This window comes from Amblyomma mixtum, chromosome 3 (assembly GCF_055824585.1).
Source record: "Amblyomma mixtum isolate Tamu chromosome 3, ASM5582458v1, whole genome shotgun sequence".
Taxonomy (NCBI): Eukaryota; Metazoa; Arthropoda; class Arachnida; order Ixodida; family Ixodidae; genus Amblyomma; species Amblyomma mixtum.
Genome location: NC_143014.1, coordinates 74,261,190 through 74,286,972, shown reverse-complemented (window position 1 = coordinate 74,286,972; position 25,783 = coordinate 74,261,190). Strand labels below are relative to the sequence as shown.

At 49.4% G+C, this 25,783-nt stretch overlaps 1 protein-coding gene across 3 annotated transcripts in view; it reads right to left on the bottom strand.

The window, feature by feature from the left end:
* LOC149350602 (T-box transcription factor TBX20-like) overlaps positions 1-25,783 on the bottom strand; it is a 141,974-nt gene that overhangs the window by 69,408 nt on the left and 46,783 nt on the right. For all 3 annotated transcript variants that reach the window (XM_089579653.1, XM_089579651.1, XM_089579652.1), the window contains exon 2: positions 15,610-16,057. In XM_089579653.1, coding sequence (XP_089435779.1) covers positions 15,610-16,057 — 448 coding nt within the window. The remainder of the gene's footprint in view (positions 1-15,609; positions 16,058-25,783) is intronic.

Here is a 25,783-nt window from a genome sequence, read left to right as displayed (position 1 = left end):
CGTCAACCCACTGCAAGGAACTGAGATCAACACCAATCGGGGTTAAAAGTTTCTGCGTTAAGGTAATTTGTGGCATTTTATACCGTGGCCAATGATGGTAAAAAAAATAAGGCCTGCTGAGACACAAAAATAGGAGTACTGACATTAGTCATCGGGTCCAACGACCTGAGGAAAGTTCGCACAGTGAGTATTTGAAAGCGGGAAATTAAATCGGGCATACTGGCTTCGAGATAAAGCAGGGCATTTGAAACTGATTTTGGGAGACCAAGGCAGAGACGTAGAGCGCGCCTTTCCAGTAAGATTAGGGGTTGGACCTTGTAGTTTGCGCTACCAGAGAACAAAACGCAACCAAATTCAAGTATAGGTCTTACATAAGCTTTGTAAAGTAACAATAATGTGTCGCGGCGCATCCCAAACCTTTTATTGGCGATTCGTGTCAGCCGGCCTAGAGCGCGTTCTCCTTTACGCACGTTGTTCTTGATATGAAGGCTCCAATCTAAGGTTGGATGGTAAGTAACACCTAGATATGTAACAGATTCCACTTGTGGAATCAGATTAGAGTGATGGGCTAATGAAATGTACAAAGGCGTGTCTGGAGGAAATACCAGTGTGCCACATTTGTTAACATTCAGGGATAAATTAATACGGTGCAACCAAACTCCAAGAGCATCCAAATATCCCTGCATAATCTGGTAAAGCGAATGGATATCCGTGGCCGAGGCGAAAAAAGCTATGTCGTCTGCATACACAAAAACTGTTATATCAGGACGGATGGGGATGTCACTGACCAAAATATTAAAAAGCAGCAGTGATAGTACCGAGCCTTGCGGCACTCCTCTTGATTGATGGTAAGTATTAGAACGTAGGGTACCCTCTGCGCAGTAAAAGTATCTGTCCTTTAGAAATTCAGATATCCATGCATAAATGTAGGTTGGAGGATGTAACTGCGCAAGTCTGTCAAGTAAAATAGTATGTTCTACACTATCATAGGCCTTTGCTACATCAAGAGTCACCAAAGCTGAAACTTCTCTTCTGCGTATCGAGAGCCGGATTCTACTCTCAAGATCCACATGCGCGGTCCATATAGAGCATCCGCGACGAAAGCCAATCTGTGCTGGGCTAAGGCCATTAACATCCTGAACATGTTTTGTGAGACGGCTGTGCACTACCCTTTCAATTAATTTGACTAAATTTGAAGTTAGTGCAATTGGCCGAATATTATCTAAAACGTACCCTTTACCAGCATCTTTCCTCAATAAAATAATTTTCGCTATCTTCCAAATGCTTGGAATCCATGCATTGTTCAATGAAGTATTGACAATATCTAAGAGGTTGCTTGTGAAATCCTTGGCTAAAATTTTAATCATACCAACAGTGACACCATCTTGCCCGGGAGCTGCAGGGTGCATCATTGCTAGGACTGAGAGGAGCTCTGACGCATCAACCTCGGTATAATCTGAAGAGGGTGTGATTGCGCGCAGAGGGACATTTCTTTGAGTCTGGAAACGTACCGCTAGTCCCTGAACAATACTATCCAGGGTTTCCTGAGCCTGTTGTGGGGATAACACTGTTGAAGAATTAAGGTGAGGGACTGGAGAACTCTTGTTACGTTCCATAAATCTATACAGGGCCTTCCGATTACGAGGATTTGAAAGATAAGTGTTCAAATTTTGGTTATAGTCCTCCTTGGCTTTTGCAATTGTTCTTTTGAAAGATGCAGAGAAAAATTTGTAATTTAACCAATTTGCTGGACTCTGGTTGCAGGATAGCCTCTTCCAGGCCGCTTTTCTGCAACGATAGGCCTTCTCACATTCTTGTGTCCACCAGGGAGACGGCTGTTTATTAGAGACTGCTGCGGGCACAGTGAATATTGCATGGTCTACTGCACTTTGCAAAAATGAAACCGCCTGCTGAGCTCTGTCATCCCGGCTAGTACTGACTATAGAGGCAAGTGAGGCGGACAGCAAACTTTTATAAATATTGTGGTCGACAAATTTATGGTTTACACAACTATTTTTGTGCGGAGATAACCGGATAGTGAAAGTTATAGGAAAGTGGTCACTAGAAGTACCCGAATCTTCTGTCAACCAGTCAGTCACCTCAAGCCTACCTGCCGATAATGTTAAGTCAATGGCTGAGCGAGCACCACCTCGCATAAATGTTATATCTCTTGAATTACAGCAGCGTACAGCATTTGCAGACAGCCACGACCAGAGAAGCTGGCCGCAGGAATCAGTGCGACTTCCCCATTCACTGTGGTGGGAATTAAAATCTCCCGCAATAACTACACTACTTGCGCCAGCCACCAAGCTGTCTAAGCAGTCTGTCCTCTGTACACCTAAAGGAAAGTAGGTATTAGCAATTGTAATATCAGCACACTGCGGAAATGAAATTTTGAGCGCTAAAAGCTCACAGTCAGGGAGAAGAATTTTGTTAGAGATAGATGCCTGATGACATATGTGTTTAGAAAGCATGATTACCAATCCGCCTCCCCTACCAGCATTTCGATCTAATCTGAAAACTCGAAAGTTTTTCATTGAAAATGATTTATAAGGTGATAACCACGTTTCTTGTAAAAGCACGATATCAGGGTTGTGTTTCCGAATAAGTAGTTCTAGATCTGGAAGAGAAGATAATACCGAGCGGCAATTCCATTGTAACACTTTGATGCCTGCCATGATTACTGACCAATTGAAGAGGCAGACACCGCCTCTTTGAGGATATCAGCATTGGGAAGAAGTTTTGGTGGTCCTTTTCTAGCTTTCATCTGATGAGAACTAGATTTAGATGGAGACGAGGAAGCACGACGCTTCTGCGTAGAACACGACATTTCAACATCTGTTGCGCAGATATCGGTGCAACATGCATTGCTAGGTAGAGAGATGTTAGGTGTGACCTGGGAAGCATCAGGAGGTGATGCTGAGCTGCTAGCAGTAGCGGCAGAAGCTGAAACAGACGCAGGCTTCGCTGCCAGAACGGATGGAGATGGTGACACAGATTGAACTGCAATAAACTGAGCCAACGCCTCAGAAAATGTGTTTAGCATACGCTCAACAACATTGTTAAGGGCTTTTTCTACAGTGAAGACAATGGAGGCAGTCAAGTTGGACTCAATATCCCCAACAGAAGCGCGCACACGACTAGCGTATGAATCCTTCTTCCTGTTAAGAAGAGCGTAAGCATCGGCTCTTGAGCACCGCTTCTCTGTGATAATGTCTAACAAGCTACGCTCCTCACTGCGTTTTGCGCAGTCGGCATCATCTGCTGGGTGGTTATTACTGCAGAGGCAACAATGAGGCTGTTCTGAGGTGCAGTTATCCGCAGCATGACCTTCGCCACACAAACGGCAGCGGGTCTCTGACTTGCATGCTTTGCCGCTATGCCCGAACCGCCAACAGTTGGTGCATTGAAGTGGGCGCGGTTGCAGAGTGTCTACACGGCATACAATAGGCCAGATTTTTAGTTCAGTAGGGCAGGAAGTGCCAGCAAAAGTTGTTATTACCGATTCAGTAGCAACACGCGAGCCGTTTATTTCTCTACTGCACCGATATACCGAAAGGACTCCAACACCTGCATCCTGAAATTCTTCTAGAATTTCTTGCGGGGAAGATGCTGGGTCCACACCGCGTACAATGCCCTTGACGCATGCAAGCTGCTCGGGAATGAATGCTTTTACCGGTAGTGAACTGAAAATTTTGCACTGCAGCAAGTCAGCCACACAAGCGATATCGGACGATTTGCAGACAATGCCTCTACGGCCAAATGGGCGCACTTCAGAGATCTGAAGATAGTTGGCTGTCAATGATCGTAGTTCCTGTTGAATAACTTTGGGTGTTTTCATTTTGATCGCCCCCTCACCGATTGGGACGAGAGCCACAGGAATTGCCTCAATGCCATTTTTCTGGAAGCACTCAAGCGGCAGGCTTTGGGCTGGCAAGCTGGCAAACCAAGCTGCCGACCCTCCACCTGGGGAGGTCAAAGACATCTCACAGCGAAACGCCCCCTCAGGTTCACATTAACCTAACCTTAGCCTAAGCCTTGGCCAAAACCCCCCAACGTAGAACGGCCTCACCAGTGAAGAGCAATCCGGAACCACCAGGAGAAGCAGAGTCCAGCAGCACAGTCCAGAAGCAGCAGCGTTCGAGCCACGTCGCGTTCCACCTGTTGGCGTTCCACCTGTTCGGCAGTACTGACGCCTCTAGTTCTGTAGTGTTCTTGTTCTTCTTCTTCCTCTTCTTCCAGATCGCACTTCTCCCTCGTTATGCTACGCCCCTCTTCCCTTTTCCCCAGATCAGGGAAGCCAGCCGGAGCACCCTACTGGTTAACCTCCCCGCCTTTCCTCTTCCTCTCTTTTCCAGAGGCTGTTAGCCCTGGGACAAGCGAACACCCTTGTTACACCTATTAGGGCATTCAAATTTTTACAGTAATATATATGCTTGCAGAGCAACAAAATATAAAAAATAACGACTGCAATGCAGCCACTTAATGTCGCGTGGTATCTGGTACTAATGGAAAGAGTCAATGTACGAGAACAAAGGGAAATTCTCTCGCTCGAGTAATGAGCGATACACTAAACACAGGTAGGCGCAGTAGTACGGATAAGAACGAATTGCATCTGAAAAAAGAAGTACTCGCCAAGGTGAATTATGAAGAAAATTAAACGTGCAAAGATGTTTCGGCACCTCTATAACGGGTGCCTTGTTCACGCTGAGACAGAAACAAATGGGCCGTTTTACGAAGAAAAAAACGTGGCGAACAGAGTGTATGTATATGTCGGGTAGATTGCCCCGCGTCGTGTTTATCGCTTCGCTTTTCATCTGAATGTGAAGAAACTCCTTGAGCAGGCGCACCGGTGAAAACTTTCTTTTTCAGGTATGCGCACAGTATCCCAGTAAATCAAGTGGCCCGTGTTTTTACGGTGTCCTGCTAGGGCGTTGGAAGCCACTTTTCCGTTCTTGACGTCAAGCTGATGTTCTTTGAACCACCTTCGAAATCCCCTGTCCCGCCTACATAGGTTGCGTTGCGTTCTTCGCAAGGAATTTTGTAGATCGTCGACGCCAGGGTAACTTGTCTCCTCTAGCGGGTCGTGCCAGGCTGTTTGTGAGCTTGCTAGAAGGGACGTGGGCCACTTTAACTTCGTAGTCGGCTAATATCCTGGATAAAGTTTCGCTGACACCACGGGCACATGGGTGGTGGTGGTGGTGGTGATGTGACACTTTTATTAGAACATCCTTTCTATTAGGCGTTCAGTACGTCCTGGGCCAAGGCGACGAGGGCACTTTGCAGCCTCAGATCCAGGGAGGCGAGCCAGATGGGCCACGGTGGGGGTGGGGGTGGGGGGAAAGGATAGGCGGGGGCTGGAAGGCTGCGTGGCACTGTGTAAGGCAGTGTTCTATTCTGCATATGTGTGTGGACAGTTTGGGCACTGAGGTGTGGAAGTGTACCGGTATAGATAAAGTTTGGCTGGTGTATGTAGGAGATTAAACTGTATTCGGCGAAGAATGCGAGCTTCACGGATCGATAAGGATGGGTGTGGTGGTGGTAAATCAGCTAAGTACAATTTTTGCTGCTAGATTTTATTTTTTTTTTTCGGGAGGGATTCAAGGCAATTTTTTGTACCGGGGGGAGGCGCTTGGCGGTGCATGCTCAACAAGGTACTTCTACGAGGTCCAGTACCCCCCCCCCCCCCCCTCCCCCCACTTCTTGAATACATGCCTTTCTTCAGGATAGAATGGGCGTTACAGCATTAGAAAAGCGAAACGGCAAGCTAGCTGTATCTTTTTTTTCTTACAAGGCGGCAAGTGTGGGATTCGCTTATAGGATGAGGCAAGTAATGACATGTTGCGACAATTGAGGGATGCTAACGCAATATGTAACGCGCTTATTACGCTTGCCCGACTCTGACGGATTAATTAGGACGTGGTAACAATAGCAAGGTATGTCGGAAGCTCGTGACCTACAGCCTCTGCGTCTCTGCGCGCTTGTTTACTTCTCCTCGCTCGGTTGTTTGAAGAGCGACCACTAGAGGGGCGCTACGGCCATTCACCGTGCATTACCTATGAGTTTGTGAGATGTTTAGTTATTATTCTTCAGCCGGCAAATTCAGCGAGGGAGATTTGGCCTGCATTTTTTTTTTAATGCAGAAATGCCTCTATAACGTCTACATAACGCGACCACCCATTCCATCGGTCGTTCCGCAGTTTTCCCGTAGGAATACTTTTGCGCCACTATGCCAAGCGCTTCGTTAAGCGTGGATATTGAAACATCCATCACGCATCTAAGAGCAACGAAGCACTAAGACACACTATAGCAAGAGAAGTGACGGTGTTGGTGCACGGTTCGAAAACTGTGCAGTTCGCAGCGTACAAACCGGACGATCCGCGAAGGCAGCCACAATGGCGAGCAACAAAAGCTACAGGGGACAATAAAAATGGAAATTCGAAAGTAACAACCTGCGATTATTTTAAAACAAGTAAGCTTCCTAGTCACATTACACAGCGGCCAGGGACAAGACGCCCGTAATTCACGGCTATCAAGAAACCAAGGGAAACTCGGCAGAATCCAAGCTCAAAAGGCAGCGCATACGCGTCACAGCCACATTTTCCTTGGCAAAGGCAGCTGACCCTGTTTAGCCGTTGGCACATCGCGGCGGCCGTGCTGACGTATATTGACGGCTCCGCGCAACAAACATGTATCTGCCTCTCACCGAACCGGGCGACTTTGATCTGGACAGGTTTCGCAATTGCACTTTTCTCGCACCGTCGCGTACTGCTTCGAATGCCCGCGACGCAGCGGCGCTAAGCCGGGAACAAGGCGCGTGCGACTCCGTGGAGGGAGCAACTCTTTCATTGTGCCTATAAAAAATGCAGCTTTTCTCGGAGAAAAGCCATGGCGCGTTAAAATGCATGCCGTCATCCCCGACGACGGCGTGTGTACAGCGAGGCGAAGTGCGGCGCTTCGGCGCGTAATAAGCAGCATGGAACGGACAAAACTAGAAACAAAAACCCGAACCCGCGAAGAAAGAAAGAAAAAAAAGGCGCCATTCGCGCGTCTCGCGCTTTAAATATTCATAACGCTTATCGCTTGCCTCGTTCACACGTCAGCTCCAATTGAGTCGTGCTGTAACCTGTCGTCGCAGGAACTGGCGAAACCAGAAACCAGTTAAAAAAAAAAAAAGAAAGGCAGGAAGCTGGGAGGAAAAGCTGGAAAGAAAAGTTTGTGTTGGTGCATATTTTAGCAATATTGATGATATTTTTTTTCTGTATATGGTGATGCATGGCTTCAACGAAAAAGGAAACATAGTGCAGAACTATCTTGTACTCTGAGGTTAATAACCATTAGAAAAGCGAAAAAAAGTATGCTATTTGGGGCAGTCCACACATACGCAGAAAGCAAACGCGATGAGCAGTAATCAGACGAGCGCCGTTAAGTTGCTTATACCGACATGCCTTTACAAATGCGTTTCATGACGTCGTTCTTCCGGTTTGCTATGAGCTTACATCGACCTCAACTTGGTCCAAACATTGAAATATTGAATCAAGTTTATTTCAGGTGGCTTGGACGGTACTGAGTTTTGAATATATTGCCGCGAACCGCAAGTACACCGTACTTGAATGCGCCGATAGTACTTGCCATAGATACCGCGTATGGCTCATCGAACTCTTTTGTTCTAATAAGGCATTTTAGCCACGCCCACGCCGAGGCATTCGAATAAACTAGCCACGCAGAAAGAGTTCACTGACACCAGGAAACAGCGACAGTCGTGTACTGACATTCTTCCAACGCAAAAGTATATGGGAGAGGGATCTGGTACTGCATCGATATGCAAGTCGACATCTGCGCATCCATCAGTTCGACGCAGAAGTGCGCGTTCACACCAGCGAGTCGTGAAGGTCGCGCGACCGGTTCTGGTCGATTCGCTACGGTCGCGGAGTCGAAAAGCGCATTCACATTGGTGAATCGCACAGGTCGTGCGACCGTTTTTTTGGTGGATTAGTAAAGCATATTCGGAGTCGAGAAACGCGTTCATACCGGCAAGTTGCAAAGGACGGACGGCCGGTTTTGGTCGAATCGTTATGGTCGCGGAGCCTGAAACGCCACTTCTTCGGAGAAGCCGCTCGCTGACCGCCTTTTTGCGACGTCATATGTCGCAAAACTGCTTGGCGAATCCGCGGCGCTGCGAGAGATCATCCAGCGCCACGTCACGTTTGCTTACATCTGGCTTCTAGTAGGGCTCCCCGATGGCCAGCGGGTATCCAGGTAACTTAGCTTCCCGTAGTGTTCCTACACTGCAAACCGGAAAACTCCCAAAAAGGAGTAAATGGCTCATCGCGTAGCGCACTCCCGAAAAGGGGTTTTGATACTCCTCAGAATAGGAGTATATCGTCTACTCCTCTGTTTGAAGGGGTACTTTCGGAGTGCTGGAAGGAGTGAAGTGTTACCACTCTCTAGACGGGAGTTTATTTAGGAGTAAATTTGCGATCACAAAGGAGTTAGCATGGCAATTAACAGAAGTATTATATACTCCTTTGCAGCTACTTTTATAGTACATTTCAGGAGTACGTGCCTGTTCCTGTTAAGTAGTTTTGACAGGAAATTTTTTTAGCAATTTCTCTTACTATAAGGTAACATTCATAATGCCCAGACGAGTTTATTATTTCACTTGATGAGGAAGCCCATTTGAAATGAGTATTCCTATGGAAGGCTCATTTTAAAGCCTTCCCAGGAAAAATGCGTCGATGAAATTGCAGTGATTTATTTCAAACAATATTTTATTGTGTACAAAACATTTGAACCAAGTGTTCGGCAGCTTGCTTTCGATGGTTACAGAGAACCAATGTCTTGGCCCCTGTAGAAAAGAAGAAGAGTGCCTTAACCCGCGCTGTCTTTGGGTGCAGAGTTGAAATATCCCAAGGAATAAAAATAGAGATGCCACACTTGAAAGCAAGGAGGGAACCTTGAAATGCTTTGCTGTCAACATACGGGCATGTCATGCTATCGCTGGTTAAAAGGCACGACGTCAAAGGAGGCTCCTTCTGAAAGAAAGATTAGAAAAAAAAGTGCATCAGAGGAATTACACCTCTAAGCTTGAAGTATGATGTGCTTCAGGTGTAGAAGTCAAGTTCCCAAAGCAGTTCAAAGTGCACTTTTCAATAAAGTAGGTGTTGTTGAAGTTTAAACGTTTCTCGTGACAAAAGATTAGCTAGTAGAACATAGTAGGTAATCAACTAGCTATAATACATATCTGTACCCTGTCGCATGACAGCGGCTAAACGCGTTTTTCAGGGAATCAAAAATTCCAGAGAACCGCTTTCGTAAACGTTAAGGCAATACGGCGAATGGGAAGCAGCGTCGATAGGGAACATTTTTCCCGTAAAGAATAAAACTAAAAATATAAAATGGTCTTACTGAGGCACTTGCGCATTCGCGCTGCCTTTGTCTGCGTTCCGGCACTGCAAGAAGCATTGCGATATAATTTTCTTTTTTACTTGTCAGAAGGTTCCCCACACGTTCCAGGCACCATATCAGGACCAATTATTGAAATCAGAACATGCAAACAAAAGACTGCATGTGAGCTTCCACTGCGTGTATGCAAAGCGCTATTTCCTTGATGGGAGAACCCGCAGCCGTGCATTTTGAGGGCGTCGTCATTCTGTGTACAGGCACGGCCGCTTGATACAAAGCGCAAAGCTTGGTACAGGTCAAAGGCAGGGCAAGGGTGACTAACGTAGCAGGCACTGTTAGGAATAGAAAGCTACCACCAGACCCACCCTTCGCCGCCACCTGTCGTCTGTTATGCTTTGCCCTCACATTCGTTGCCAGGATTCAAAAGAAAACATTCTACACAGGTCTATCTGGCTGGGAAAGGAATTTAAGTAGGAAAGAACGCCAACCAAAAAAAAGCGAAAAAAAAACACGACGGAACCTTCTTGGTTCTTACCAGGTGTGACTGCGAGCGAGTCACAACGCGTTTTTTAAGCCTTCGATTAGTCATCCGCCGGGTCACTGCTCGTAGACAGTTGATGCAAGAGGGGGATAGGGTTTCTAGGGAGAGTATAAGATTTCCTTGCGTCTGCTGAATGCGCCGTGACTCAAGTAAGAGCGTCCTGCGCGGGTGCGGCTCAGTGTCCAGCACAACAGTTCCCTTGAAGTCAGTCTTGTCAACCCGCGCTTCGTTCCTTATTCATTTGTTTGACATCCGCTTTGTGCTGCTTCAATTTTTCGGGGAAGTGCTTGGTTTCGCCAATGTACTATGTCCAGCTCGAGCAGGGGATCTTGTATTCTAGCGTATGCTTTGTTTTTTTTTCTTTCGCTACCTTCCCGGGATCAGCAGTCCGAACCAGAACGCTTGCCTCCACGAGTTTCACATAATGGAATGTGTTCGGAAACTGCACGCGAAGAGGAAACTTCTTTTCACATTTTTCAAATGCGAAGAGCTTACGAGATACCACATTTTGGAACTAGACGCCTAACGATCCAGAAAGGCAACGCTCAGTATGGTTGCCACCTCATGTCCGCTGCCGACAATCGCTGCTACGGTAAGACGCCACCAACTCGGAAAATGTAACAATTTAGGCAATCTGCTTGAGCGCTAAGGCTTCGCCATGTCCTGTGCTATGACTGAAAAGAAAAAAATCGCTTGCATTCTTTGCATAACAAGGCCCTCTTAAAACACAGGAAAGGAAGCAACACATTAGGGCAGGCAATGTTTTGTTCTCAGCACTGTTCGTAATAACGTGACAAAAATTTCCGGACCCCAAGGCTGTGCATTTTCACCTGCTCATTGCCTGTACAGCTTTTCCATATTCATGGGGCGTGAACGCATGGAGAAAATTTGGTCCCTAGAAGAATTGACCCTACTTCCAGTCGTACATATTAACGTAAACAGCCACGACTGCAGTGCCACACTCTTTTTCAGCCGCATGCAACAACAAATTTCAAGATGCTTACTTAATGATTTCTGTGTGAGCTGGCGCCTCCGGACGACGATGAAGCCTTTCGTCTCCGTGCACCCGGGGTTCACAGCAAGCCTTCGCACACTGAAAAGGGAGCGGCGTTAAGTGCATGCGCGTATGTGGCATCAAAGGAGAGTTTAATACTGCTTACCGCTATACACGACGATGATAATCCGGTCTTTTGTATTCTTGCTGTAATACAGCGAAAGAACGAGGGGCCGTCGGTGTCGAGAAAACTGATGCGTCACACACACACCGCCATGTCGGCGCGGCGAAACGGCAGCAGCCAACACTTGTACGCTGCGTAGACAATGAACGACCAGCCGCTGCTTCTGCACATATTGCTGGCTTGAGTGAGACGTTCATTGCAGCATCTTGCTGCTAAGGTCGATGATGTCCAGTCTCTTATGTCCCGACAAGCGCGCGAAAAGGAGCGGGCGGCAAGCTGGCGGCACCATGCTGGCGGCTGCGGGCAGGTCGACGCGTCACACACCGCCATGTTGGTTCGACTGAGCTAAGCTGGCTAAGCCTCTCGCGGACTGCGTCGTAGGCGATGCAACACCAAGCGTCCTCCGAACACACTGCAGACTTCACAGGCACTGTCTGTGCAGAGCACACTGCTGCGCAAGGCTGCGACGATCCGGTGTCTTGTAACATGACAAACGGGCTTGAAGCAGAAAAAGCAGAAGCGAGCAGGCAGCGACGAGCGAGCAGGCGTCGTCACCTGCAAGTGCAGCGAACCGGCAGCTGCCACTAGGCGGCGGGCAGACACTAAGGATTGCATAAAGGGTCTGAAGGAGTATTGAAGCCGATATACTCCTGCTTGGAAAAGTAGTAAAATCATGTGAATACTTTATTTTACTCCTCCATTTCGCGACAGCGGTAAAAAAGGAGGATTTCCTCATTTTTACTACTTAAAGTCGATTGCGCAATTTTCAATAAGGAGTTTAAAAGCGGACACAAGCTATTTATACTCCTATTTGGGCTTATTTGAGTTTGCAGTGTATAGGAACACGAGCTTCCCGTGCCGCGTGGCGGCCTCTATCGTCGGCAGCTCTCACTGGAGGTTAGACCATGTTTACGTTATTCGTACTCCGTGAATAATGAATATTTCGGAGACAGTTGGTGTGTAGTGTGGTGCTTGGTACGTTATACTTTTACTTTGGACTTGAACCGAGCGCCTGCTAATGTGGCGCTCATCTCTTAGGCCTAATCTTGTTTCTCGGCGCGTGCACGGGAGGCGACAGAAAGAGGAAAATTCGACGAAGGTTTGCACAAGTGTGTTTTTGACAGCTGAGCATTTTGTTCTTTCGTCACATAGCTATAACGCTAAGCGTTACTGCACGCTGCTGATCATCGCCTGCTTGTCCGCAAAACAGTGTCCAGCGCCTCCTCGACCCACTGGTCGCAGAGGTCTTGTAAAACGCCTGTTCCCCCATTGTCGCTGGTTGCGGGCGGCTCGCGCGACCTTAATTCGCGACTTGCGAGTATACACGAAAAAAGAGTTATCTAACGCAATCGCTCGGTGATCGATTTTTTTTTTCGCGACGCTACTTCAGGTCGTAAATCTCCTCAGCTGCGTGGGAAATGACACCACGACACGTCACGTTTGTTTACATCTGGCTTCTTGCTATGACCATTTATTTAAAAAAAAATTGCAGAACATCGTAGGTGAAGCACCAGGTACACATGTTGGGTCAAATAGCATCCTCCATGATTTTATCCTGAAGAGGACATCATTATTTATCCGCGTAATCATTATCCATTTGCCTGTGCTAGGCGCAGTGGTGCCGACAGAAAGAAAGGAGGCAAGAGGAAAGGCGCTCATTTTTCTGTCCCCGAGCGGAAAGAGTTGTCATTACGGATGTTTTCATTGCTGATTTTAAGAACGTAGAGAAAGCCATATATAGTAAATGTACTTAAATCACACCCACAAAAAAGCGGACGATGATGATGATAGCAGACGAAGAGGGCAACCGAGCGCCCCCAACGGCCCTGAAGCTAACGAAAGTTGGCGCACGTCTGTGCAGGTAGTCGGCACTTCCTCTGGTATAGTTAGAAAAAAGGCCGTGATTGCCGTTTCTTTTTTTCAAAAATCATGAAACACGTCCAGGATTCTTCGACATTGATTTTTATTGTGAGGCAACTAGAATATTGTAAGGTACTGGCATGGAAACATTGAAGGTTGTGGTCGATTCTTCCGATGTGCAGCAAAATCTTTCTTTTAAAGTTTGCCCATCGCTCGCATCGAGTAGTTAAGACTGTCTCGATTGTGCACAGTGGTCGCTCGCGCGCACTTGTTTTCGGACAAAGCTGTGACATTACAGCGCGAGCGGCGCGAACTTGATTACTTATGCATTTGTAAATAGTGTACAAAGCTCTCTCTCCCCTGTCCTTTCTTGCTCTCAGTCCACTCTATACTTCTCCTGTCTGTTTGGGAATGGAATTTAAATTAGAAAGAACGCCAAACAAACAAACAAACAAACAAACAAACAAACAAACAAAAAAACGACATTTGAGAACCGACTGGGTGTCTTCATCAGGTGGTGGTGGTGAAAAACTTTAATCAGAGAGAGCTTGAGGGTAAAAAAAAAAAAAAAAACCCTGCTGCATGGTCGGTATCCTTAGTCCGGGACACCGCATGACGAGGCCCCGTCTCGCGCCCGCTTGACCAGAGCCCTTTGGGACTCCAGTGTGGAGCAGTTGAGGAGGGCAGTCTCCCATGCCTCTCGGGTGGGGGTGGGGGAGGGGGGAAGGTGAGGATTCTGAGTACATGCCCACACCATGTGAAAGATATCGCAGATCTCTCCACAGTGCGGGCAGCGCCCATCTGTGTTCGGATCGAAGTGTTTTGCTATTGCAGGACAGAGAAGGGTTCCTGTCTGCAGGCGCCGCAGAGTTCGCTCCTCCGCCTTACTCAGCCCCTTGGCGGGTGCCGGGTAGAGACGGTGGCTGTCGCAATAATAAATTAGGATTTCACGGAACCGCAGAAGCGGTTTATGAGCTTCTGAGCCATGAGAGCTAGGATGAGGAGCCCGGTGTGTGAGCGCTCGGGCGGCCGCATCAGCGGCCTCATTGCCTCGTAGACCCTGGTGGCCAGGAGCCCAGATCACTTTTGTGCGAGTTGGATCGGCGAGAGCGCGTCTTAGAATTTGCGAGGCAAGAGGTGATATTTCGCCTGCAAGATAATGTTCACAGGCCCGGCGAGAGTCTGTGATTACCGTTTTCGATTTTGGATCGGCGGCAGCGAGAGCTATTGCGACTTCCTCCGCTCGTGTTGAATTTGGGGCCCGAAAAGATTGCCCATCGACATTCATTCCCTGGTGGACTACGGCAGCCGTGAAGAATCCCGCGGGCGACGGCCCTGTGATGTCCACGTAATAGACGCCCTCTTTATAGCCATATTGCCTCTCAAGCGTGACAGCGGGAGAGTTGCAGCGTGCCTTTTTATGCCCTCCTCTAGTCAGCCGCCGGGTCACAGACTATAGACCGTGGAAATTTTACGATATATGAAAAAAATGCGTTTATAAACTGTTTCCCGTTGGAAAACGCGCTTATCCAGGATTTCTGGGCAAGTAAATGTTGCGGTGTAACAAAAAAAAAAAGAAAGTCTGTGGTGTACCATGCTTGCCGTAGAATGCGTGCGCAGTAGTGCTGTTTAACCCCCTCGAATCCTACGGACGCTAGATTCCATCCTTCATGAAGCACCACCCTCCAGCGACCATCACATCGCACCCCCCACCGCCACTCTCGAAACACCTTCCCACCTAGCGGAACGAAAAATCGGCAGCTAAATTGAATTCACAGACGGAAAGCTGCACCTACCCTCCATAAGCACCAGCCACCTCCCACTCAGCCCTGCCGGGTAAGAGTGGAGACGTGCTATCATGACCTCGCAGAAGAGACAGCGGCAAGCATTCGGGTAAATCATTCATTGCAAATAACATTGCGGCAAGCCTGGTCAGCCAGCCAATGAAAAGGAAATACTAAATGAAATGGCCGCCGCGGTGTCTCAGTGATTATGGTGCTCGGCTGCTGACCTACGAGACGCGGGTTCGATCCTGGCTGTGGCGGCCGAATTTCGAAGGAGGAGAAATTCTAGAGGCCCGTGTACTGTGCGATGTCAGTGCACGTTAAAGAACCCCAGGTGGTCGAAATTTCCGGAGCCCTTCACTATGGCGTCTCTCATAGCCTGAGTCGCTTTGGGACGTTAAACCCCACTAAACCGTAAACCATAAAATACCAAGTTATTATTACAAAGCGCCTCCTACTGCTACTCCTACTCCTCCTGCGCGGCTGCCATTGGAGCCTGTGATGATTTTCGTTAGCTGTATAGTGGTGGCGTTAGACATCACTGCATGCTGTTAAGCACCGGGCGCATAGTCCGTTATAAGCGCGCCGAGCGGCACTCTGTCATGGCTTACAGTGTGAACACTTGTTAGTCGGCGGTTGTCGGCAGGTCGCGCGACCATCGCGGCCGACTGGTATGAGCACGAAAGAGGCGGCGGCAACAGGAACAAAGCTGACGACTGGGAACCGAAGAGATTTTGCCACGAAAGCTTCGCCAACGTTGCTTGTCAGACGCCATTGCGCAGTTCGCCCGTGACGACGGTGTTTGAGCGCAGGTTAAAAACAGGCAGGAGCTTCGGCTCACCTTCCTGTCTTGGTGATAATCATCTCGGTGCCGAGCTCGTGAAACTTCTCCCACAGATCTTTGGTCTCGAGGTGCGCGTCGGCGTTCCTCAGCTCGTCGCAGTTGCAGCGCGGTAGGATCTGCGGGTTCTCGACGCGCGCCGAGCCCTTGGAGGCGCCGTCGCGCTGCTTGCCACCGGGACGGGGCGCAGCAGCCGGAGTGCTGCCGCCGGACTCGCCGCCAGGCTCGCTGTCGGAGCGCCGCGCAGCGAAGTCGCCGGGCGCGTCCGGCAGCTCGTCGTCGGCCAGCGACGAGACGCTCGACGGCGGCGACGACTCGAGCCGCGCCGCCGCCGAGCCCGGGCCGAAGCGGCCCAGGAACTGCAGTCCGGGTGCCCCAGTCTCCGGAGAGGATGCCGCACGCCTTTGGGAGCGAAGCAGCAGCGGACTGCTGGGCTCGCACAGCTTATCTGCGAGCGGGACGAAATCACTTTTAAGAAGAGAAACATGGCGGCAAACAGTGACTGCGCTAACAATCGACGCACGCATGTAAATGCATGGCGGGTGCAAGCATGCAGCATACAAGTAGCGGTGGCCGGTCTGAGCATCCGCCCCGTATGCGTCAAGTGCGCGGTTCGATCCCCAGCGTCGCCGTGCACACACCGGTTTTCTAATAGGTACTATACACGGAAGCTTTTCCTGGCCTGGTGCTCGGATTTTTTGTGAGAAAATGTTCGGGAAAATGGACCTTTGACCCGAACTCGCGCACACTATAAGCACGTCAGTCATGGCGCCATTTAACCAAGCTGCCCTTGTGCCATTAAAAATCATCGCCATCATCAAGTGTAAGCAGTAGGCTATGCAGTCTGGTAGCTGTTGACATATACAACAGTGTCCTTCGTCTCCCCTTTTAAATGTTGCAGCCAGTTCGTTGCCATGAAATCCAGTACGATCCCAAAGGTTGCCAGACTCCGACAGTAGAATGTATATCAGCAATACGGTGATTATACGTATCACATAAGACCCGAGTTCTATAGGTCTCTAGGCGCAGATTGTTTATATGCGCGTGGCTTCACTGCTCTTTTCGTTCCATAGTCATTTAGTCACGTGACATGTAGCATAATGGCGACGGAACGCGCGGGCAAAGCACCGAGAGGGAATGCAAAGAGACGGCATGAACGAAGGCGAAATGTGACTCAAGGCATGGCCATCGCAGGTTGTCGGCACTTACGTGGTCCGCACCTTTCGAAACATTCGGCCCATGGTACCCAGCATGCCTCGCGCTAGCCGCATATTCGCCACTTGCGTGGATTCTAGTCGTTGCGAGGTCTCGCACTGTCGAACAAGGGATGAGTAGCTTCCGATCACGCGGGTGATTTGCCAGTGGTCAGCGCTTCTTTGGAAACTTTGACATGCGCACAGGAAATGGAAAGTTACCACTGAATTCTGACTGCAACTGAGTGATTAGCGACGGCACGGGATGGACAAACCGGCAAGGACGGCGTCGTTCTTTTCTGAAAATTTGAAACCTTCAGTCCTGCTCTGTGCTGCCGTGCTCCGCCTGGACAATTCAACGTGAACGAATGCTGAGCATACGCCATGGGACCACTGTTCGCGTATCCTTGTGTGTCGCGTTTATTTGCGACACGCAGTCGACGAGCTAACAGCATGCCCCTCCACCTGTCTTCGTACAGCTGCACGACGCTTTCGGCCCGTTGCCGATTAATGGTTCGAGGTTAATAAAACATCTGAATGTACCTCACCATGCCATCCGTGGTCATAACTGACATCATGCCGCTGACTCTAAGTAAACATATAATAGGCCGATTACACGAAACTTTTCACTGCACCACCGCTGCCGTGGAGGATGCCGGTAGTGGTTGCCCTTGGTCGAGCTGCATGGTACCCATGCTTGAAGTTTGTGAAGAGAGGAAGGGCGCAGTAGCGCATGCAACTGCATACCCATTGCGGTGGCCCAGTGGTTTCAGCGTCCAGCTACTGATCCCATGGTCACGGTCTATTTGATCCCGGCCGCGGAGGACGTACTTCGATGCAGGGGAAATACAAAACCGTCTGAGTGCTGTGCGGTGCGATGTCAGCACAGGCTGAAGAAACACCTTCTGAGGAGAGTACATAAACTCGCCCAATACCTACATTATGTTGTCGTGAACACTTGAGCAAAACAGTATACTCCTATACGCCGCAGAGAACTCACAATCGAGCTCTAAACTTTGCGAGCTCTTTCCAGCGACTTTTTGAACGCTCTCCTCGTGTCGTGCACCTGCGTATGTCAGTTAATATATGGCTATTGATTACATTCTTTCAGACGTCACGCAGGCGTACCATGGCCGCGGCAAGTCAGCCGTGTCGCTCTGGTGTGTCAGGAAGCACCACCCCCCGGATAATTCCCGCGCGCGTCGGCAGCCGGCCGAATGGATGGGGCCGGCGGAGGAGTGCTGACCTTTGACCGATCAAAAAGTTACTAGACGAGAGGGAAAGGCGTGAATACGCTGAAATTCAAATTTTGACTACAGATAACTCGGCTTTTAACAAACGCATTTTTTATAAAAAATCGTTGTGGAGGATATTCGTGGCGCGTCTTTAAACATTTCAGGCATACCGCAACTTTATTGAGAGTCCCTTTCAGAACCCCTTTAAAGAACCCCAGGTGGTCGAAATCAATCCGGAGCCCTCCACTACGACATCCCTCATAGCCCATGTCACGCTCCGGGGCATTAAACTCAGAAGTATGCATACATTTCTAATGAATCTTAAAATTTCAACTAAATGATTTACGTCTCGTATCGAAGAGTCTGCCGAAGAGAAGTAGGGTACATAGCAGACCTATAGCGTTCATTTCCCTACTCGCAGTCGTACAAAATGCAAGCAACTGAGTGCGTCAGGAAAAAAACAGACGGGCGAAACCCTCCTTTACATGCCACAATGTGGCTGGATTGGTTGCCTTTCTCAAGGTTACCTGCCCAGCGTATGCTGAATGCTACCCCCCCAGTTTCGGCAGCGCTCAATAGATGGCACAACATCCGTTCAGCAAAGACAAAATCGCCAGACGCACCCCGACCAAGAATGCACTTCTGTCATATAAACCGATCGGCTGAAGTACCTGAACGGAAATGTATATAACGCATGGTATCAGCACCAGGCGACTGGGTCGCCAGGAAGCGGTATATAGAGCCCTTCAGGTTAATGCAGCTTTTACACGATTCTTGCACCCTGAACCCATTTCTGAAAAATTCGTTTATTCTTTCCGAAAATGTGCCTTCTAGAGTACACACGAGGACAAAGGAATGAAGGGCTTATTAAGATATGAAAGGGCATAGAGAATATAAGTTTTCCTCAACAAATCTGAAGACACTGCACGAAAATTAGCGGGTATTCTGTGCTCATTATTGAGGAGTGTCTTGTTACTCATGACATGAAAATTTGAGAATAAGTCCGAAAAGTAACTTTCAGAGGCAAGACGCCACAAAACGGCTACTGAGCAGGCTTTTATTCGTCATCATGTATCAAGCACTATCCCTCGCTAACAATGTCCTGCTCCAGGGCTCTTGCACGTTTAAAGTAGCCTCTGTGATGTTTAATGACTGTTTTCGCAGTGTACAGGGCAGGCATCCGCACGAAGTGCTACGCAGAAGATTGACAGTTTATGCGAGGAAATAATTTTAATAGATTAGAAAAATCTAATTTGGTGATCATTTTTTTTTTCTGTGCAATCCGTTATTTCCATGTTGTTTGTGAAATATTGAGCAAAATGTAGCATTTTCTGTCCCGCACAGAAAAGAGAGCTTAATAGTGATCTTCCTTTTGCTGCAAAAAAAAAAAAGGACCCGTAAAAGCTCGAGTGACGTAATTTTTTGCTCAATGATCCGATTTGTACACGAATTTAAACTAAAAAAAATTTCGCTCCATTTTTGCCCTCAGAATTCTGAAAAAAAGAAAACCAAAAAACGAAGGGCGCTAGACATATCAAATAATTTTTTTTTTTTCCCAGGTATACGCATCGCGCATAATTTTGTTGGTAACTGTGGGACGTATCGTGTTTAACGGCTTCTGGCTCTCAGACAGTCGGCATAATACTCCACTTTGGAGCATACCACAGAGGTGGTTCAGTGGCTATGGCGTTCGGCTGCTTAGTCCAAGGTCGCGGGATCGAATCCCGACTGCAGCGGCCGCATTTTGATGAAGGCAAAATGCAAGAACACTCGCGTGCTTTGCGATGCCAGTTCTTGTGAAAGAAACCTTGCTGCGGGTCGAAATGAATCCTCAGGCGCTTCCCACTATACGGCTTCTCTCGCAGCACGTGTACAGTGCGTCAGAAACTTGCACACCACATATCATACTGTTCCACCCTGACGCTGCATGGTGTAATCACTGGCGGAAGAAATGATGTGATAACGGCTGCAGTAACAGCGCTTCTCAAACTAATGCGCCACTTGCATCATGCAAAACGGCGCGGACATTTTCAATGTGGCATCTTCAAGCAAGGGAAGATTGAATATTCCGATTTTACGCTAAACGATGTTCTCAGAAACGACAGTGTCTTTTCACGCCTAATATAAACGTCTATAATGAATAAATGAATAAATTTATATTTATGAAAGGACGTTTGAGGAAGGGTAGAACAGCATTTAACTGTTTTATCTTATTAACTTATAATAAGTGTTTGGAAGATGCGTCAAGCTTTACCGAAAACTTCACACGTTGTAAGTTAGGCCTTTAGTATAGTTTCTAAGCCTCAAGAATAAAAAAAAGGAAATTCGGGCTGCACCAAGTCCCTATCTTTTTTGCTCTTAATCAAGATTGATCCTTAGGGAAGCATTACGAAGTTAATTTTTTTACTGAGAGGATCAATTTTTCTGACGCACGTATTTCTATGTAGTTGGCCTATCATGTTGGCAGGTTTCTAGAGCAGACAGCCGCGGAAGCGCGCTGCGCACCAAAACGTCTCTCGAAAGTCCCGAACTGCGCGCAGACTTCATTTATCGGGCCACAGTCACATGAAGCCGGGCGCGTGTGTCTGCTCGGGTGCAGAGTGTCGATTTCGGCTCGCTCGCTCAGTGAGTGGCACGCGAAATTCAACATCGCGAGGCCGCTTAGCGAGCGTTCATTTCCAACGGCGCGCTTCGATTATTCCGCAAGAGCTCCTCCCAACTTCCCGATATGCCTCCGGCGGCGAAGCCACACAGCCCCCCCCCCCCCCCCACCCTCGACGAGCGCTGCCCGCGTATAATTCACCCGAGCGATTAACGACAGGTCGGCGGCGCTCTCGAACTTCCAGACGAGCCAGGCGGCCCAGTCGTACGCGCTCGCTCGCCAACAATCGTCTGATCAGTTCCACTGATGGCGGTTATTAATGGACCCCGAAGAGTTTGTTATTCGCTACCCGCCGGGCTCTCTCTCTATCGACAGAGAGCGCGGGCCGTCTGTCATGATTCAGACATGATTGGACAGTTGTTCGGCCGAGCTTCGAGACGGTGCACTCGGAAACCGTCGTCGTTTTGCGCGCTCTGCCGCCGGTGGTTCGGATCGATAATTTATGTTTCGTTTGGAGCTCCAATCTGACAAGCACGGCGACGCTTGGCAACACGTCTCGGCGCTCGCTGTTGTGCTTTTCGCGTATATATGCGCGCGCAGCCGTCAACGCGCGGCCGGCTCTTTCTTCTCCGCAGCGCCAGCCACCGCTCCGTTCGACCCGGCAATTGGAGCCGAAGCTCAATGCCGACGCAAACATCTCGCGCATTAGCGCGGCGATGGGCTCGCTGGCGCCGTTGAGATGCGAGGCATACCAGCGTATCCGCCGTGTAAGCAGCATCACTTTGGCACGCAAATGGCCTCGTATAAGGCGCGCGTTACGGGAGTCGAACACTCGCAGCGCGGTCGAAGGAAAAGAAGAGAGAGAGCACGAAAAGAAAAGCAGCCAGAGCGAAAGGAAGAAACTAAATGAATCCCGGGCGCGAACAGAAAAGCGCGGCGCCGAAAATGACACGGCGGCCAACGGCGGTGGCGTCGGAGCGGCTGGCTGTTGGCAGCCATTGCGTGCGGTACGAGCGCTGGGCTATGTCTCGGGGGAATTAAACGTTCCCTGATAGCGTTTGCGCGCCCGTCCCAGCGCGGGGGGAGGGAGCCTCGGCGGCTTTGAAATTTAATAATGCCAGACCGCGCGCGTTTTCAGCGAACGGCGGAATCAATCGGCCAAAAATCGGATTACCAACGGCAGAGTGCGACTGCAGCGCGAGAGGCGCGCTTTCGACGCTTCTCGCGGAGGGGGCACGAGGGGAGGCCGCATAAAACAGGTCCGTTTACAGACCATCAGGGTAAAGTGATACGCTGATGGGGATCATCCCGCGCCGCTCCTCTTCTTTGCTGCTTTCGCGGGAGCGCTCCCAAAATTAGGTTAGCCCGCGCGATATGTCCGGGCCCTTGTGTAATATACAGGCGTAGACGTGATAGTGAAATCTCGGAAGGCGCGAAGGGGTTGAACCGCGTCGGGTGCCCCGGCCGCTGCTGCAGGCCCGCTGCTCTTGTTTGGCGCGCCGATTACGCTGCTGCGGTCCCGCGGCACTCCGAAAAATGAGCGCCGGGCGCCTGCGGCCGTATCGCGGCGGCGCCGCTTCCTGGCCCGGGGGCGGCAGACGGCCACCCTCGCCCGCGCGCTGGAGGAGATACCTTGCCAGAGCGGCGGTGCAACAGGGCGGCTGTACCTGCTTCTCCGCTCACTTTAATTGAAGTGCCGGCCAATTTGCGCGCCTTGCGGGGGCGCACTTTTGTGACCGCTTTTGCAATCGAGCTAGCGGTGCTCTGGGCACCAGTTCACGAACTCGTTGATGCGACCGGCAGAGAGGTAGCGACATGACTGAGCCCTATATCTCGCCCGCCGACACAAGGGCGCGTCAGCGCTGCCAAACACATCGCCCGCGGTCTCCCCTCTGCCGAGCATTTTTTTTTTTTTTCAATTCGGCGATGACGGACGTAAGGCGAGAAGCTAGAAAGAATTTTTCGAAGCTCTGTACAGGACGACGCCGCCTGTTATAGCATGTTATACCGATACAGCAACCTTTGTTTCAATTGTGTGCTCAGGTTCGAGGTTCTTCGTTTGTCATTAGATGGGTATCTCTCAAGCTTATCAAGGACCGCAACACTGCCACGGTTAGGGCGGGAGTGCACGATATGGCCGACCATCCCATGGAGTGGCGTTCGTTCGATTCGGGAGAAAGCGCTGCGGCAAGCTCTTGACTGATCAAGGCAATTTTAGAGCCGGCTGCAATATACGACAACAAATTTCACGGCAGAGAATGAAGCACAGGCGAGGCGTATTCCGTGCATTTGGAACCACGCAGCTATCGCTTGTTGGCATGAAAGCAATTCGGTTTGGTTTGGTTTATAGGGTTTAACGTCCCAAAGCAACTAAGGCTATGAGAGACGCCGTAGTGGAGGGCTCCGGAAATTTCGACCACCTGGGGTTCTTTAACGTGCACTGACATCGCACAGTACACGGCAAAGCAATTCGTAACATCGCTCATGATCTCGGATGAATTTGGTTTATAGTCTTTTTAGTGACACCAAGCACACTACATAACCTAAATCCCGTCCTCTGCTCCTCTTTAGGATCTTGGTCGCAGTGTATTACGTGCTCGAGCTGTACTGTGCGCGCGTGTACGTCTGTTACCGCCACTCGAAAAACGTTTCTCTGAGTAGACGCCTTTGTATTGGCTACACTCATATAACACATGTTTATTAGTTATGAAGAAAGGGAAGCCAATTTGTGATCACTGTGAGGACGTAATCGCTGCGAGGTACAATTGATACTCATGCAGAAAACTCAGGTATAATCAGAAAATAATTGTAACGCTTTTGTAAGGTAAACACAACTTTACGCTTCACCTTGCTTCTTTGAGGGGAGGCAGATGTAAGCTCCTCTCTCGTTTACAGGTTATCAAGAGACGCAAAGATTTTAAACGCACCGTGACATTTCTAAAAAAGCTGAGACCACAAAGGGACACTTTAACTTGCGTTTGGCGAATGACGGCCTTATAGTTACTTATGCGTCAACAAACATGAAGTGCAACCAACTCTCTTATTATTGAGGTGTGGGATCAAAGACGCGTTTTTGCCTCACCATGAATTTCGCCCATCCCGTATGCGTTTCATCAGGTTCAATGCAACCCTAAGCATTTAACGTAACACTCGGTAGACCTTTACTATTTTCAAATCACTTCACTCGGAAAGCATTTCTTTCTTCCAAGTCTCTTGCCATCCGAAATGCAGTGAACGTATTTCTAACTGAGTAATCCGCACAGTACGGTGGCAGCTAGTGCACGCTGGACCCCGAGGAGCTGCGGCGCCTTGCAGCCGCAACTTTCACTGAAATGTCGTGAGCAGCAACGGACAACGGTGGTAAAGCACAGCCCGCAACGAAACTCGGTGTCGTACACGCGCAACCTATTCAAGCATACAAATATCGCCTAGCATTGTATGCATGTGAAGATCTCCTTCGTGCTTGTGGCATGCGAGATCATGGGCGCGCTGTTGCGGTCCGACACTGCCGCTGGGCGCTGCGTGTGCCCGTTGTTCCGGTGACGTTTTCTTTTTGACAGATTTTCCTTATTGCGATGAGAATGCTAATAATTCTTCTGCTGTTGATGAGTACAGCGAGGCGCGCGTCGCCAACGTTTCCGTTGCAGAGCAGAAAAAAAAATGCGCGCGCTATACGCCAAGAGCTGAACTTACTGCAGACCCCGATGTCGGCGCTAGCGCACCCCTCATCTCTGCGACGCCGCGGCGGTAACGGCGATCCGCACGGCGCACCTGAATCAGGCTAGCGTGGCTGAAGACAGCACAGCAGGCAAAAAGAAGAAAAGAGGAGGAAAGGAAGGGAGAAAGAACGAGCGCACATCACACCGCCATTTCGCGCTCAGATGTGCAAACTGAGCGCAAAGAAAAGCGCCGGCGATGCTGCGGAGGCGGCCGAGCAGCAACGCACGCGTGAGAGCGCCGACGAGGCGCGTTGAACACGCTTGGCCGCCACCCACTACCGCACCCGCGGCACTCGAGCCGCGGTGGTTTTGTTGTGCTAATCGCGAACCCTCCTCCCCCTTCCGCCAGCGTACGCGCCACCATTTTTTTTTTGTGCGTGTGATTTTCTGCTGGATTTACTTATCGCCTTATTTCGCGCATTTCACCCATAAAAAGTGTGTGTGCGTGTGTGCGCGGCGGCAGCTGCCCAAAACACCGCTCGCAACGAAGGGTGCCTCTGCGACGGGCATCGAGGCACCATAGCGTACAACAACGAGACTGCATGCTTTCGGGACTTGTGATCTTGCCGATTCCTTTGCGGCAGAAAGAATAGTTGCCTTTCGTACCCGCAGCGACTAAAATTATTCCTGGGATGCAAATGCTTCGTCAGACCGCTGCTTGTTTCTCAAAGTACGTTGGAGTGGTACGACTTGAGTGACGGTGGAGATTTATATTACTGATGTAACTGGCAATAGGACTCCTGAAAAAGGAAAGTATATGACCGATGCATCTTGCCAGTACTCGCTAGTGAGGCAGACGCTATAGGCTTTTAAAAAAGGCTAGAAAGCGGGCTAACACCTCCCATCGAGCGATGGAAAAGAAAATTGCAGTTATGGCATGAAGAGACAGAAAGAAAGCAGTATCTGGGGAATATTTTAGTAAAACGAGCTTTTGGGCAAGTTGGGTTGATACTTCAGTGTAATAACCACGCCTATTCCAGGAAGCTTCACTCGTTCGCGGTGTGTGTGTGTGCGCATGCGTCTTCCCAATACGAACGTGGTTCTTGCACTGCAGTAGTACATAATGGGGATATTGTAGTCGGTGTTTATAAGAGTAGAAAAAAAAATGCTCATGGCCAGGGCATGCACTGCGTAAAACTGACAACCGTTGCTCTGTAAGAATGCAGAGAAGGGTATACGCGGCCGAGAGTGGGATGGAATGGTCAGTTCAGGGAAGTTGCTGAAATAGCATGGCCGCGGCAGGCGCAAGACAGGACAATAGAAGGTCATTGGGAGTTCCGCAATGGACCCACCTCGGATGTTGATGATGACGACGACGACGATGATGAGGATGATGACTATGGGAATGTAACTGCTGCAGTTTTGCATAGTTTAAACAGCGTTCCGCCGTTTGCTAGTCCGTCATTTCATTTTATGCTCTGATAT